At 43.9% G+C, this 16,875-nt stretch overlaps 1 protein-coding gene across 35 annotated transcripts in view; it reads left to right on the forward strand.

The window, feature by feature from the left end:
* Nucleotides 1–16,875, forward strand: part of ADGRL3 (adhesion G protein-coupled receptor L3) — an 804,652-nt gene that overhangs the window by 623,651 nt on the left and 164,126 nt on the right. For 30 of the 35 annotated variants that reach the window (XM_074950298.1, XM_074950299.1, XM_074950303.1 and 27 more), the window contains 2 exons: nt 7,728–7,913; nt 10,855–10,893. In XM_074950298.1, coding sequence (XP_074806399.1) covers nt 7,728–7,913; nt 10,855–10,893 — 225 coding nt within the window. The remainder of the gene's footprint in view (nt 1–7,727; nt 7,914–10,854; nt 10,894–16,875) is intronic. The other 5 variants (XM_074950284.1, XM_074950293.1, XM_074950295.1 and 2 more) reach the window with 1 other exon arrangement.

The raw sequence follows: 16,875 nt of genomic DNA on the forward strand, positions 1-16,875 counted from the left end.
TGTTTGCTGCCATTAGCAGCTGTGCGGTTTTTATTTTATTACCCACTGACTTATCCCAGAGGGGTTAATATTACTCATGCTAGTCATAATTCATCTCGGCAGCTGGGAGACCGCTTGCAGCTCGCTGAAGATGGCTGGGCCATTCGCCGTTAGCAAGGGGGGAATAATAACCTGTACTGATGAGATCCCCCTCAAGATTAGGCTTATTTTATTTCACACCCCAGATGTCATTTGGGCAGTAGAGTTGTTCCATTTCATTTGTGAGGCGCTTTCAAAGCAGGCTGAAAATTAAGGGCCAGGTTTTCAAAAGCCCTCAGCACTGACAACTGGGCTTGGGTTTCCCAAAGCCACCTGCATCCAAGCAGCTCCACTCTTCTTCATGGGAGCTTAGCGCTTTGGAAGACTTGATGACTCCATTGGGTGCCTAAGTGGGAGCTGAGCTCTTTTGAAAATCCAGCCATGTAGGGCCCTGATCTGAAATCCACTGAGGTCCGTGGAAAAACTGCCATCGACTCCAAAGGGCTGTGGCCCTGGTTTAGGTGTCTAAGTGGGCACTGCTGGGCTCTTTTGCTAACCTGGCTGTAAAGGCCCGGCCACCTTGCTGCTCAGAATGCCTTAGCCTCTTGGATAAACCTCGCCGTAGTTATTCATGGCTTTGGGGGGGGGTGTGTGTGAGTGAGTGAGTGGGAGAGAATTCCAGGGGTAAAATCCAGAAGGGCTGTTTGCTAGGTGTGAGGGGCGGATGGGGAGGAGCCACTGCCAGCTTTCTCCTGCACGTCTCCAAATCTGCGAAGGAGCATTTCATCTCCAGAGGCCACCCAGGGCCTGCCCTTGCCTGCTTTCCAACACGGCTGCTGCCCAAGCTCCTTTCTAGGAGCCCAGGGATATGGGCAAGGGGAGGAGCAGGCCACGGGAACTGAAGCAAACTCCACTGCAGTGACAGGGAGACTTTCATATTGCACAGCTGGCTCACCTCCCTACATTCACCGATTGATCTCCACGGTTCTGTTCTCCCCTCTGCCTCTCATGCCAGAGACGTGGGGGGAGCAGCTCTGCTTGGAGGAGGTGGCAGCATTGGGAGAGAGACTCCTTTGGCATAGAGGGGCTCTGCCTGCATGCTTCCTCTTCCCGGCCCTCAGGCTCCTGTCTCATCACAGTTCCTCCTACTGTTGTCTCCAGGATCTGGGCTATAGAGGCAGGGGGTGGGAGTCCCCCATACAGCATTCAGTGAAACCGTTAAGGGCTTTAGTCGATCAGGACTCTTAATTTTGTGTCCCTAAAAATAAGCTGGGACCCACACAATAAAAAAGCATCATTGACTCCTTATGCTTCTTTTAGGAGCATTTGCTCTTACTATGCACCAGCCGTTCACCCACACAGAGCATGGTAGTAAAAGTTTTACAATCCTGTATTAGCTGCCATTACAGTCGTTGTGCTTGATGGGGATTCGGAATGTATATCCACCTCAGCCATTCATTGGCCTCCTGACATTTCCTGTAACTCGATTGTTGGTGCCTACAGTGCCCTCATAACACAGCAGGAGAATAAACTTGCCAAGTGTATTGAGTTACGCACTGCTACATGTAGTAAGAGGCAGCAAAAAGGTCATCTTTGGATCCGTTGCATTGTCCTGATTTTGAGGTCATGTTATCAGCCTTACGCTGTTTGTTTTACCACTTGCTTTCATCAGTCACAGCCTTTCTACCCAGTGTGTGATTTCTCTGAAGATGTCCCGGCGGCCGTTTTAGTTGTGGGTGCTGTCTGGGAGAACAACTGTCGGCTTATCTCATCTTCTAGCCTTGTGAAAAAACAGCCTCCTTTGCATCAGAATATGCAGGGCCGTTTCTCTTAGATAGGAGCGGGAAGTAAACAAGCAGGAAGCCAAAAAATGAATAAATAAAATACATTTAAATACAATTAACCCTCCCCCCCGCGCCCCCCCCCCCCGGTACACAGCTTGCTTGTTCATATTACTGCATGCCAAACACGAAGACAGACAAAGATTTGTGTGTCACCTTAACAGTGACATCAGTGCAGAAGCCTAGGGTGACCTATGCAGCAAGAAAGAGGCACTTTTCTGAGCAAGGGAGATCATGCAGGGACTGGGGGTAGGCATTTTTATTTGTCATGTAATGTACTCAATACATTTCATAATTATACAAATTTCATTACATTTTTTGAATAAAATATTTCAATTTGATTTTCATTGTTCCTTCACCTCTGGCCAGTCTAAAGTGTCTGTCTGTGGTATTTGTCAGTCTATCAATCAGTTTGCATGTGTGTGGGTAGGTATATCATATCTATCATTATCTATGCCGGGGTTTCAAACTCATTTTTGGAGAAGGCCAAATTCCATTTTGTAACCTGGGCTGAGGTCTGAACTTGGGCACCTCTGCTACCCTTAGAGGATCTCCCATAGGTATCAAGAAGGGGTTTCACAAAGATAAAGAGTAGCTTGTGACCCTGGGGAAGGTTTTCAGATTCACCTAAGTGATGCTGGAGCCCATGTCATATTAATTCTTAATTCCTTAGCTACTTTTGAAAATCCCCTGCTTAATGTGGTAAGTAAAGCCATGGAGGAGTTTGAAGTTGGCTCTTAAGTCCATGTTCAGGCATCTTGGCCAAAGTGCTGAGCAGCCAGTGGCTCTGAATAAAGTTGGTGGGAAGCTCAATACCTTGTAAATGTTGTTACTGACTTAGGAGCCTAAGTGTAGATTTCCAAGTTCAACTTTAGGTTCCTAGTTTGGAAAATCCTAGCTAAACCTTTACTATCATCTTCATTATTAGGAGTTATGGCCTATTCAGCCTCGCTCACCTTAAGACAACAGCTGTTTCTGTCCTTTCTCCATCCTCCTTTCTCTGTCTCCATCCCCCATCTCTCTCTTTGTCTCTCTTAATTTTCTTCCCTCTGCATCTCCTTCCCTGCAACTGCTCCCAGTCCCCACCTGCATGGGCTTCTCACCCAGCCTGTTCCCTGGTCCAGCTGATAAAATGGTTAATCATAGAATATCAGGGTTGGAAGGGACCTCATCGTGCTCAAAGCAAGACCAATCCCCAATTTTTGCCCCATCCCTAAATGGCCCCCTCAAGGATTGAACTCACAACCTTGGGTTTAGCAAGCCAATGCTCAAACCACTGAGCTATCCCTCCTCCCATGATAACATGGAGAGTGTTGTCATTAGGTTTTAGAGTCAACACACACTCCAGTTATATGAACAAGGAGTGGGGGTGTCAGCATTCCTTCAGCTATTACTTGACTATCTGCAGACTCAAGGTTACTTCTGCACTGCAAGGAAAAACCTGCGGCTTTGAGTCTCAGAGCATGGGTCAATTGACTCGGACTCATGAAGCTAAAATTAACAGTGTAGACATTTCCACTCAGTCTGGAGCCCAGGCTCTCAAACCCAGCAAAGGGAAAAGGTCTCAGAGCCCGGGCTCCAGCCCGAAGTGGGAATGTCTGTGCTGTGATTTTTATCCCCAAAGCCCTGCAAGCCTGACTCAGTTGACCTAGGCTCTGAGACTCGGTATCGTGGGTTTTTCTTTGCTGTGCAGAGGTACCCAAGAAGACAATCCTTGGTTCTAATTTGGAAGGTTAACTTCGCGGTCATGAGGGCTAGAAATGTATTTAAAATGAAAGCTTGTGTAGGACACATGAGTGTATCAAACAGGCTAGATGTTTGACACCTCTGATCAACGGTGTTTGTCTTACGAAGTTATTTGTTTGTCCTGATTGTTATTGTGCAAGGCTGTGGGAGATGGCAGTAGTGGTCAATAGGTGACCGTCTTCCATAGAAGCTGGACTTTGTGACTGCTCAGCATAGTAGCTAGTTTCAGGCTGCACCTAAGTGCAAGCTCTGGTTTCCCTGCTGTTAAGATATATGTGAAGTAACCATTAGACAATGTAGTTGCTGATTACAGTTGTAAACAGAGGTGGATTCACTGAAGCATTTTAAAGACAGGTTTTGACTATATCTGACCACTGTGGATGGAGACCCGAATGATGCCAGGAAAGTGACCCTAATGTTAACTTCATGTTGTGCAGAGGCCTTATGTAGTTGTAATAGTTTCCAGTTCTTACCTGTGGATTGTTCTAATTTTGATAGAGTCCGAACACAGCTTGAAGATTGTTGTGTGCTCTGGAAGAAAGTAAGTCATAAAAGACTCCTCTTCTGCATGAGAATGAGAACAGCAAAGATGTGGTTGAGAAGTGTTTTATAGACTGGAAGCTCAAGAGAAATTTGTGTGATGTTTATTTTTGGCTCCACTGACAGATTTCCCCATTAGAAACAGGATGGCAGTGAGCTTTGGGGAAGGAAGTTTGCTGAGAGATGGTGAGCTAACCCTAAAAACAGCCATACAAATCTGCGAAGCAATGGAACAAGCTAAACTCAGTTGCAAGCTTTCCATGAAGAGGAGAGTCAAGGAAGCACACATGAGGATATCGCTCAGAGGGACACAAAGGACAGACATGAGAAGAAAACCCATGGGGCACGCAGTCAGCACAAGGAAGAGCACAAAACCAGAAGGCAGGCTGATGGCTGTGTAGGAATTCGGGAAGTGAATATGCACATACAGACTGTCTAGTATCTGGCCAAAAGAACAGCATTGGTTGTGAGTGTAACCAGTTTGCAAACCCATGCAGGCAAAAGGAAAAAGTAAATGCTTTGAAGGAATACATTGATAACTTCAGTGGTGGAACGCTGTACAGCGATTCCATATCTCAGTCGCCATTGGCAAAGACTGGCCTATTACCCTTAAAGCCCAGGGAATGGAAATTGCATATAAAGTGGACGCAGGTACTGAAATCAAGGTGTTACCAATATGATTGTGACACATTCTGACTGATAGATGCCAATTTATGCAGCAAGCAAATATCCTGAAAACACACATTGCCCTGTTTCTGCAGTGGGCAGATGCCGTATCACTCTGATATATGACAAATGCTTAAAGGATTTAGGCAAATTAACAGTAACATGGCAAGTAGCCTTAAGTCTGTGCACCTTTTTTACCATACGTGCAGCCAGCACCATTCCTGTGGCTGTGAGGAGCAACTTAACAGTGGAGGAACCTACAGACCATGGGTGCATTCTGCTGGCAGTGGTTGGAAAAAACTCAGATTAGTTTTGGCAGATGTTCCTAACTCAAGAGAGTTCTTGATGGCATTTTAATGTCTTTTGACAGGCATCATTTCCAACGCCTCCATTTTGGTGTTTGTTAGCCTCTGTTATATTCTATAGAATGGTGTAGCAGCTCCTGGGCTGCACAGATGCTTTTATCATTTGGGACAACACAGAACAGGAACCCAGTGACAGGCCTGTATAAAATTCCATAGGCTGCTGGGGACAGTGCATTGAAACTGAATAAAACAAAATGCTGACTGCAAAGGAAGAGGACTTTTGTATTTGGCGGACTCATCTTCATTACAACCAAGGGACCTACTTTAACCATAGTGACCTGTGGCACCTGGAAGGATACAAACACATGTGGCCTGGAACCACTGGGCTCGCTCATTAACAATATGATGGCCATACCAACACAACTGCAAGAAGCAGTGGCATTTCTGCCACTCGGCTCAACTCTCCCTCCGCGCACGCGCACACACACACACACACACGAAAAACGGGTGGCAGAAGAATAATTTTGTAAGCTCCAGTGACGCATTGAAGGTCACCAGTTATTTTAGGACTTAGAGGAAATCAAAGAGAAAAGTTTAAAATGAATTGTGTTAGATCAAAAGTGAAGAATGTGTGGAATAGCTGTTACCATTCTGCAAGGCTACTAGTTGGTATCTCAGGAGGACAAGCGGTCAGCCACCATAGTAGAATGCATAGCTCTTTGACTGCTCATCAGAGCAGAGAGTGGCAGGCACCTTTTAAAAGTACAATCTGGTCTCGGTGGTACAGGATGCATGAACAATAAGGTTAAAATAATTTAATCCTTTAATATAAATTGTCATCGCTATAATGGAAAGAACACCAGCTTATATCTCTCTTTAATTCTCTGAAGATGAGTATATGAGCATCTTCACTCTGGTTTCATTAAATCAGACAGTTGTAGCTGTTGAATTGGTGGTAGTTATTCATTTATAAGCCAATTAATTGATGTACATGGAGACAGAAGCTGTCCCTGCTATTTCTATGTTTCTACAATCCAGCGTTTAAATAGGCACCCAAAATGGGGGAACAAGAGAAATATCTGATTTTATCTCTTGGACGATAATTTGATAGTGACCCTTTCACCCTGGAGGGAATTTGTTACTTCGCCTATACCTGCTTCTGTGCAATTTCCCTTCACTCCTACGGAGAGGAAGGAAGTACAAAGCCAGCAAGGTAAAACAGCTCAAGGGAAGGATGAAAGCCCAAAAAGGAAACAAATATGCCAGGGTAATGCCAGGTTCAGGTTTGGTTTCGGTGATATTGAGATTCAGGAGTCTGTTAATGATGCAGATATTAAAATCGCTAAACTTCAGTATAATCCAAATAGCCTATTTGCCGGTCCTGACTGGAGGCTCCTCTGTGGCAGCACAGGAAAGCTTTGTCCCTTGTTTGAAGCTGACACTCTTTCCCCATTGACTTTGTGTGTTTTCATGCTGCCAGTCAGAAGATGCAGTAAGCCATTAAATTCAAGCTTTAAGATTAAACAATAAAATGATTGAGGTGAAGCACTCCCACTGTTTAATATGGCTCCCAAATTGCAGCAGTGGGCAACGTATTAAACAGCTCTTCTTTTCAGCAGTGCCTTGAACGGCTGAATACGCTTCTAATTATTAAATCAAAGTTATGAAAATTGCTGTTTGTTTCCTAGTTAATGTGGGTTACAGCAGTCTCATTTTGTTCTTTTTTATGAGAAGTCAGTTTTGCTGTGGAGACCAGTAGCTGAAATGTAACTTCTTTCTTCATCATCAAGTAATCTGCTGGGTTTGAGAGCTGCTGTTATTTTGATGATAAGCCCATGCATATTTACACATTGATTGTGCTAGGGAAGGTATTGAGATGTTACCGTATGGCTGAAGAAAACAGGAATTCCATTGTGTAATTCCACTTAAGGCAGCTGCTCCTTCTTTCCCACCTCCACATCTTTATTTTTGTTACAATAATTGCTGGCAAGTTTACAGTACAAAGGAATATCGTGCCCGATAGATTCCAGTACCGTGCAGTTATAGGGCCTATTCTGCTTTCACTACACTGGTGGAAATTGGGAAGTAACTCCACTGAAGTCAATGCCACCACACCGGCAAGAAAGCAGTGTGAGTTTAATCAGATTCAGCTCCACTGATTTTAAATGATGAACTCTCTTGTGGTGTATTCCCTGCTTGAACCTTTCTTTTGCAAAACACTTTGCTGTCTTAACTCTCTGTGCGTAGGAGGGACTGCAGAATGATTAAAATAAAATACAAAATTATTGCATTGCTGCAGGGAAAAAATGCATCGAATTGTTAAATGTTTGCATCCCCTTTTAATTCTTCTGCTCTGCCCACTCTGACACACAGCTGTCTTTCACAAGAAAATGAGTAATTTAGGTCAGCATACTTGCAAACTGAATCAGATTAAAACGCTGGGGTAATTGAAGATATTTACATTCACAACAAAGATCCAGGCTGATGATACAATGATCCTTATGCATGCATCTAATAGGAGAAAATAGGATCCTTTTCCTTCTACGCTTTTTACCACTTACCCAGGAACAGTGAAACATCTTTCTGTTTTCTCCTGTCCTTTAACTCCTAGCTGAAGTCCGGGGAGACAGCTGCCAACATTGCCAGAGAGCTTGCAGAGCAGACGAAAAATCACTTGAACGCTGGAGACATCACATATTCAGTCCGAGCCATGGACCAACTGGTGGGCTTGCTGGATGTGCAGCTCCGAAACCTGACTCCAGGTGGGAAAGACAGTGCTGCGCGCAGTTTAAACAAGGTAAGAAGAAAAGGCCTTGGGAAGGGTGAGGAGGATAAGGAACAGTTGTGCTTTGTCTAGAGAGCTGTTAGAAGGCCTCACTATTGCCAGTGTTGGGATGTGATTCTTTCTAAGTAGATGGGAGCTCGTGGCTCTTTTAATTTGCAATGTATTTTTAGTCTGTTGAGTCGTGGAACAGTTGTTAATGCCAAGCATGCTGGTAGTGTTGGAAAATGTCTCCACGCGAATGCTTGAGTGCAGCTCGAGAGAAACTCTGTTGAGGCAATTGGAAATAGTCTGGATTTGCACCTGTGTGACTGGCAGTGGAATTTTGCCCAGTGAGTCTATTGCTGAATCTACTTGTGAAATGACCCTCGCACTCTAAACCACAAAATGAGGGATCTGGGTTTATAAAAGTCCTAGCCAATGAATTTACATTGATGGGAGGAGGGGAAAGGTATTTGAAATGGCAAAGTGAATGTTAATTAGTAAAACACTTTTATTTTAAATAGCACAACCTGGCAAGGTCATTTAACATTGGACAGTTCTTTTTCCAGGGCTACCTTTAGTATCAGATGATTACTGTCTCGTTCCTGTGATGTCTAGATGGAAAATTATTGTTATCTTGGGAGCTGGGTGCAGATGGCAATTTAAATGTTAAAAATCAGAAAGCGGTTGATAGTTGAATTCTTAGCTGTGGAGTTCATACAAATAAATGTGAAATCCACTCCTGTTTAAAGTGTCACCCCAGGGCTTACACATCACTTAAGTATCAGTTAAGCCCACAAAATAGGACCTATATGGAATTAAAGCGGTGGTTCATATAGACCTTGTAGTGGCTCTTAAGATAAAGAATAGATCCCCCAGTTTGACATACACAGTTATGTAGACCGTATTAGTAAAACAAGGTCCCAAATTCGGCTCTGAGTTACACCATTGGCTTTAATGGCAGAGGCATCTGTGTAACTAAGAGCAGAACTTGGTTCCAAGGTTAGATTGAGTGTGTGTGTGTGGGGGGGCGGAGGAGGGGTGTTGGAATCACAGATACACTGGATATTTTCTGTGTTTACTGTATTTTGGGATGCAAAACCACATAATTCTATGAAAAGCAAAGTTATCTCTTTGATGTACATTATTATTGTTGATTTATGCTGTTTTAAGCACAAAGGATCTTTTGGATTGTTATATTTAAAACAAAAAACAACTCTAGGAGTTAAAGACCTGTGCATCCTGTGCTTTGCATGTGCTGTCAGCTGGGTTAACTTGATGCTATTAATTAATGTTGTTTCCCGCTCTCCTATAACAGTGCAGGCATTAACTGTTACAGGGACACAACAATGTGTCTTACAGACCTACTGCAAAGCTTTTAGATATGAAATTATGTTGATATCTGACAACATTGTGTAAAACTGGCAATTACTGTCACATACTAACTGGTTACATGATTCTAATTTGCTTGCTACTTTGAATATTGCTTAGCTGCATACAGCATCCAGTCACCTTTGCTTTGCAAAGCGTATGTTTTTAATCCTTGTCTATTTCACCTTCTGACATTTCCCCATTTCTATGAAAATTTTCTTGTAGCGAGAGGGGAAAAGAACATATCAAGACAGCGTGTTTCTCACTCTGCTTTACCTTCCTGTGATCCCCTCTAGCAGTCCCCCCCCCCCCCAGGTTTCCACAGTCAACTAGTACAAATCAATTGTACTGCACATTAAAATTCTGGAGTGTGTGGAGTCCTGCAAATCAGTGATACGAGTCAGTGATCCAAATGACAGGCTCAGTAATTTACTTGCTCTTGTTCCCCACTTACTTCTTTAGAGGACCAACTGCTCTGTGTTCATTTAAGAATGCATGGATTAGTGCTGGAAGTAGTATTGGGCAAACAATAGGCAGCAGAGTCACTGCACCATTATCCCCTTTGCTGATCAAGGATAATGCGCTGAAAAGAAAAAGTAATTAGCAAAGAGTTTGTGTTTTGTTCTGTTTTGTCAGAGAGAGCAAAAGAAAGCAAGCACCGGCCATCAAATATTCATCTAATCTTTAGGAGAAACGTTCAAGTCCACCGAAAGGACTTCGCTCAATACTTGGCCTGAAACCAGTCACCTGGGCTCTTATTTTTTTCATACAAGTTGAAGTAAAATGAATTGAAATGAACTGGGGTGATGGTGGGGCATCTTTTTCATTTGTTAAAACGTTAACAATGTTAACATACACCAGGGAGATTTTAGCGTGTGCCAGCAGCAGCTTCATGGCCCAGTTAGCTCACAACACCCAGCACTGTATAGGCAAGCCCAAAGATAAAATAGCCTGAAACATTCAGCCTGATTCTCATTTAACTGTAATTGACACCTCTTTAAGGGCCCTTTACACTGTCAGAGCAACGTAAAGGAGCCTTGTGCAAACAAGAATAAGGCTCGAAATCTCTGGCGTTGTCTGACATGATGTACAATGTATGATTTCATATTTGCAAGGTAAATTTAGCTTACAGAATAGTTACAGGTTTCAGAGTAACAGCCGTGTTAGTCTGTATTCGCAAAAAGAAAAGGAGGACTTGTGGCACCTTAGAGACTAACCAATTTATTTGAGCATAAGCTTTCGTGAGCAGCTGTAGCTCACGAAAGCTTATGCTCAAATAAATTTGTTAGTCTCTAAGGTGCCACAAGTACTCCTTTTCTTTTTGAGAATAGTTACAGTTTGCCTCAAGGTCTGCTGCCCTGACTAACAGCTGCTGTGGCAGAGTTTCCAGCCTGTGCTTTCCTGAAAAGAACTAACCAACTGTCTCTAGAGTCAGTACTTACAGCATTCCACTGCTGCTTAGCTTGCATGTTCTCCTAGAAACTCATCAACAGAGAAATGATAGTTTTTGTGTAGATGTTTTCTTTATTTTTTCCCTTGTTTTCTTCTGTCACTAACTTGTTTTTTCTATTCCGTCTTTAATCTGCTGTCTTTATGGATTCAGCTTCAGAAAAGGGAGCGCTCTTGCAGGGCCTATGTCCAGGTATTTCTAGTGTTTTTATAAATCTGTTAAGTTGTTTGACTGAATGTCTGGTGCTGTTCTTGTGTCTGTGTATCTGATCACTCTAGCCTTTGTGGGCTACAGGATAACGTTACAATTCTGCTTTCCATTGCTTACAACTTCCAGGAATGGTTGGGGCAGAAACTCACTAGAAAATTGGGGGAAAGATTGGAGAAAATTCTTTCAGCCGTTTTTTGAATTATCCAAATGGGGAAGGCAGTTTTTTATATATATTACTATTCATATTGTTATTATTTATTAATCATGTTTATTACTATAGTACCTAAGGGCCAGCCAAGACTGGTGCCCCATTGTGCGAGATGCTGCACAAACTCAGGGTAGGTGATTGTCCCTTCCCTGAACAGCTTATGATATACATAGACAAAAGAGACACAAAGGAAGGGTAGGGGTGGAGCACACCAGCAGCGTGAATAAAGAGATGATGGCAACTGGCATGTTGGTTCCACTTTTCGGGGTGGGGGAGCTTGGTTTTAATTAGAAGGGCATCAGCTAAATGCAAAGGCAAAGGGGTAGGGGCACATGGCAGGGGAGAAGACGGTACGAGGGGCAAGTGTGACATGAAGCCGTGGAGAACACTGTGAGGGCACGGGAAGGTTGGAGCAAACAGACAATCAGCACAGGCTAATCACCCATAAGAACCCTAGGAAGTTCTCTGAGCATCCTGAGGTCTCTGCTTTGGCTGTTCCTGCCCCTACTGGCTGGAATTTCCAGTCAGTTCCTCTCTCATGTTCTCCTCCTTAGGCCACATGGAGAGGTGGCGGGGAAGCACCACCTGGTGCCTGGTGCCCCCAGAGTTCAGGTGAGGGGTCTACCTTGCACAGATCTGGGTCGGGGTGGGATTTGGGAGAGGGGTGGCTGCACTGGGTCCCATTTTAGCCCCTCCTCCCCATGGAGCAGTCCCTGTTTTGGCTGCATCTGTTCTGCCTGTGCACACATATTTTCACTTTAGAAAAGGAAGGTAAAGCTTCTCTGCACATCGGTCACTCAAAAACAACTGAGTGTCACATGCGGCTTATCCTCATTAAGGAATAATCCCATGTGAGGGTAGCCTGTCCCCCTTCGTGTGGCTTAAGCCAACCCTCTTTTTCTCTTCTGGGCATTTGCTTTCACCAATACTTGGAGCAGCTTCTCCTCTCGTGCTTTGGGACTTGTATTCCTTTCTGGCGCCTGGTGCCTCCACTCAGGGGATTCCTCCCTGGGCCAGATACCCAGGGGTGGTCTCCCTTGAGAAAATCAATGCTAATGCTACAAGCTGGCAAGGAATGTATAGTCCAGTTCCCAGGACCATAAAATTCAATAAACGTAACACCAGCAAAGGAATGGCAACCCAAAGTAACAGTATAAGGGAGGGGGATTTACTGAGAACAGGAAGATGGGAGCTGAGGAAAGAAAGGGTTAAGATTGACTAATAATTACCAAAAGTTTATAACTAAGCCACATCCCCACCTCCTAACTCTCCAAGACTCCTCCAAACCCAGCTCCGTGCCTGGCAACTGGCCAAAGCAGATGGCACAGGTGAGGTGGTGTGCCCTGAGATAGAGTACAGCTGTCTAGTGCAGCAGGCAATTCAGAAGCTACTCCCACCATGCAATATGCCTGTTTAAATCAAGCTGCTCCAAATATTGATAAGAGCAAACACCCAGAAGAGAAAAAGGGGGAGGGCTAAAGCTATACCATGGGGGAGGGGCTACACCCACTGGTATTATTCCTTAATGAGGTTCACAAGCTAAATATGAGTCAGCAGTGCAACACTGTTGCAAAAAAGCAAACATAATTCTGGGATGTATTAGCAAGAGAGTTGAAAACCAGACACGAGAAGTAATTCTTCCGCTGTACTCCAGGCTGATTAGGCTTCACTGGGAGTTCTGTGTCCAGTTCTGGGCTTCATATTTCAGGAAAGATGTGGACAAATTGGAGAGCCCAGAGGAGGGCAACAACAATTATAAAAGGTCTAGAAAACGTGACCTATGAGTAAAGATTAAAAAATTGGTTTTGTTTAGTCTGGAGAAGAGAAGACAGAGTGGACCTGAAAAAGTTTTCAAGTACATAAAAGGTTGTTGCAAAGAGGAGGGAGAAAAATTGTATAGGACAGGAAGCAATGGGCTTAAATTGCACAAGGGTGGTTTAGGTTGGCCATTAGGAAAAACTTCTGTTAGGGTAGTTAAGCACTGGAATAAATTACGTATGGAGGTTGTAGAATCTTTGTCTTGGGGAGATTTTTCAGCGCAAGTTAGACAAACCCTTGTCAGGCATGGTCTAGATAATACTTAGAATACTTAGCCCTGCCTTGAGTGCAGGGACCTAGACAAGATGACCTCTCGAGGTCCCTTCCAGTCCTACACTTCTATGAGTCTATCATTTCTTAATTTTAAAATATTTTTTCCAACTCCCACAGCACCTATTTGTCATGGAGGATTTGCCACAGGTGAAGTTTCAATTTTGTGGAATCCATCTCTGTAAATCCTCCTCATGTACAGCATCCATGGACTTTAGCAGGAGTCTGCACAGAGAATATGCCAAATTGTGCCTTGGGAGTTCAGCTAATCTGGAGTTTCCATACACAACCTCCTCCTAATCTTCAGAATTCTCATTTAAAGTGGAACAGTTACATTTTACCCTCCTCAGATAACTCAGAAATAAGAAAAGGGTTTTCTTCAAACTTTCCCCCCAAATCCACCTGGTGGCTGAGACCAGCCATGGAAAACTTCAGATGGAAGGGGACATTTGTCATAAAGTGATGACCAGTTGCTATCTGTGGCCCTGATTCTGCAAAGACTTACAAGACAGCTTAACTTTATGCACTGCTAGTTGTCTTAGTTATTAGTGGATAGAGTACTGGACTGGGCTTCCATTCCTGGCTCTACCACGAGCCTGCTGGGAGACGTTGGGTAAGTCATGCCCTCTGTATGTGCCTCAGTTTCTCCATCTGTAAAATGGGGATGTAAAGAGCTTTGAGATCTACTGATGAAAAGCACTAGATATTATTATTACTCACAGTCTTTGCAGGATTGGAATGATAGTACAATTTGTCCTGTTACCTTGACTATAGATCCAGTGAATCTTATAAAGCAGTACGTGCAATGTGAATGAGTTAACTTTGCAATAAGGAACATTTTATTTTTAATCTCTTGATCTTTGTGCATTTAATTTTGCAATCTTAATGTTGCAGTAATGCAGGATTTGCCATTATTTATATGTATATAATACACACAGAGACATTAAAACAAAACCCACATTTATGTTTAAGGTCCCCTCTGCACATCTGTACATTTCTAGTTTCTGCACCTACAGAACATGACCTCTTATGCTATGATATGCTTTACTTTGCCAATGCATCCTCGAGCACTTGGGGTGAGAGTGCTTGGATTTCTGTGACTGTAAAATGTGTATAAAACTGCATTCCTCTTCATTACCCAGTCTGATCCCTTTGGGTGTGGATATCCTGAGGTGTGTGGGAGATGTATCTAGCCTTACCCCGGCTAACTATACCGGTACACTGATTTGCTTTCATCAGTAAAGATAAGTAAATGTTTTCCATTCTTCAGGCTGAGTACTCTTAAAATTTCAGAGAGAGTAGCCAAACACAGTTTTCTTCTTCTTCTTTGCTGTCTTCTAGATTTTGCTGTGTAAAAAAGAAAAAGCAAGCTCTTATATTTGGTTTTATTTTTTCCTTTGGCCAATAATGCATAGTGGATTTAACATACTTTTAAAAAAAAGTGGAGGCTGCAAAATAAGGCCCGTATCCTGCAAAGACTTAATCAGATGCTTAACTTTAAGCATGTGAGTATTTCCCTTTAACTCAGTGGGGCTCCTCGCGTGTTTAAAAGTTAAGTATTGACCTCCAAGGTGAATTCTACTAAATTGAATTAATGTTACTTTAATTCTGAATGAGAGCATCCACACGGGGGAGATCAATGGACATTAGGCGTCTCGATACCTCAGAGGATCTGGGCCTTACCCTCTGTGTGCCTGCGTTCCCCATGTGTACAACAGGGAGCGATTCTGATCATGCCTGTCTCTCGTGGGCGTGGGGAGCATAAATACACTAAAGATTACAGTTATTCAGTTACTACAGTAAAGGGGGCTATATAAGCAGTTCAGGTATATTGAAAAATAGTTTGTCTCCTGCAATCTTTATTGAGTGTGTGCAGAGTTTAAAATCAGGGCTCAATGGTAGCCATGCTGCATATGCCAAGGAACAGACTCTAGCTGCGCTGCCCCCGGAACAGAGCAGGAACCGGATTGTGACTCTGAGAGTTTCAATGGGGTCTCTGATTCGTCCCCCTTTTGCTCCAGGGTGTATGTGGTCTTGCTCAGCCCTATCCCTGGGGCAAATTGCTTCCCAGTTGCTGCCAGCCACTGCCCTGCCGACCTGTGTAGGAGGCAGAATCCTGGCTCTGCTGGGGCTGTTCTCACCTACCCCTGCATGGCTACTGACAATATGCACAGGGGACTCAGGGGGCACTTGACACCGCTTGCTCTATTGTGGGTGTGTAGTCAGGGATTCTACTGCAAGTGTGGGCCTCATTACAAGGGGTGAGATCGGATCCTTGTCTTGCTTGTGCAGTTTGTGCCAGGGCTCTGGTGAACAGTGTGCATTGCCCTGACTCCCTGTCTTGCCACGCACTGATCCCTTCATGTGTAAAATTAACCGCAAGGAGGGCAAATGCTCAAAGGAGAGAGTGTCACTTTAGCCTCCCGCAAGTGTTTTTGCCAGTGAATCCTAATTCTTTAACATGTATAGAATGTGAACACAATAGCCAAAGCAAATGGTTTTAATCTGGGTGGGAAAAACAAGCCTTCTCAGTATTTATCCAGTTCTAGCTGAGACATTTTCCTTCCGCAGATTACCAGAGTTTGGCCAGCACTCCACTCTTTACTTAGGGTCCATCTGCAGAGCAGTGCAGAGGTGGCATTCCCAGCTCAGGTAGATATACGCCCGTTGGCTCTGCTCAGTCTAAGAGCATGGGCAGCATCTCCGGCTAGCCACCCAAGGCTGTACCCGGGGCTCAGCCAGGATTGTACTCTGGCCACTAGTCTGTGCCACTGTAGCCACACAGGTGTTTTTGGGCACCAGTTTGAGCAGCGCTAACATTTGTGTCTACCTGAGCTGGGATTTACGCCTCCTATCTGCTGTGCAGACATACTCTCAGCATGTCTGGAAGAGCCTCCTTCTCTTATTCTAAGTCAGAACAATACTGTTGCCACACCCCAAAACTATAACTGCTTTTCACTCCTGCAAGTGCCATTTTCTCGCCTGTTAGAAGCTGGATGAGGCTTTTACCTTTACCTTACCGGCGACAATAGTGGAAGCGTTCTGAAGGTACTACCCATGCAGTAAAGAACACAGGATCTTCCATGAAGCGAATAACTTCATTGCTACGATACTGGCCTGTGTTCTTTCAGTTCTTGACATCTCCAGTCTGTGGAGATTGCTATTGTTTTGATCAAAGCGGTCCCATTAGTTCTGATCCTCAGGTATCACTCTCACGTGTTTCTCCCTGAAGATATGGGCAGTCTGAATCATTGCAGTAAGCGAAAATGATCACATTTCTCAGCGGATCCAAGGCATTAAGTTCACGACTGATTAAAGGAAGAGGTCTTTTTTGAAAACCTAATATCTCTTGGCAGATAAAAGACACATCTGGGACTGAGTCTGTTGATATCTAAAGTGGCTTAACCCTTCCTGTCCCACTTCTTATTGATGCCTGCTTGTGTCTAAACCAAAGAAGAATCTTGCCCCTTCAGGACAGAGTGTAAATTGAATTATGCCACATTTACTTGTGTACTTGCAGTGCACGTGACAAGAGAGATTTTAACCTCCATTTATAGAGTGAGAAACAAATTAATGAAGATTCTCAAGTTCCTTATTTGGTCACTTAATTGGCTGTATGACAAAGAGCTCTGTGGTGTGTGTGTGTTAAACAACTTTTGGAGTCCTCT

This window comes from Natator depressus, chromosome 4 (genome assembly GCF_965152275.1).
Source record: "Natator depressus isolate rNatDep1 chromosome 4, rNatDep2.hap1, whole genome shotgun sequence".
Classification (NCBI taxonomy): domain Eukaryota; kingdom Metazoa; phylum Chordata; order Testudines; family Cheloniidae; genus Natator; species Natator depressus.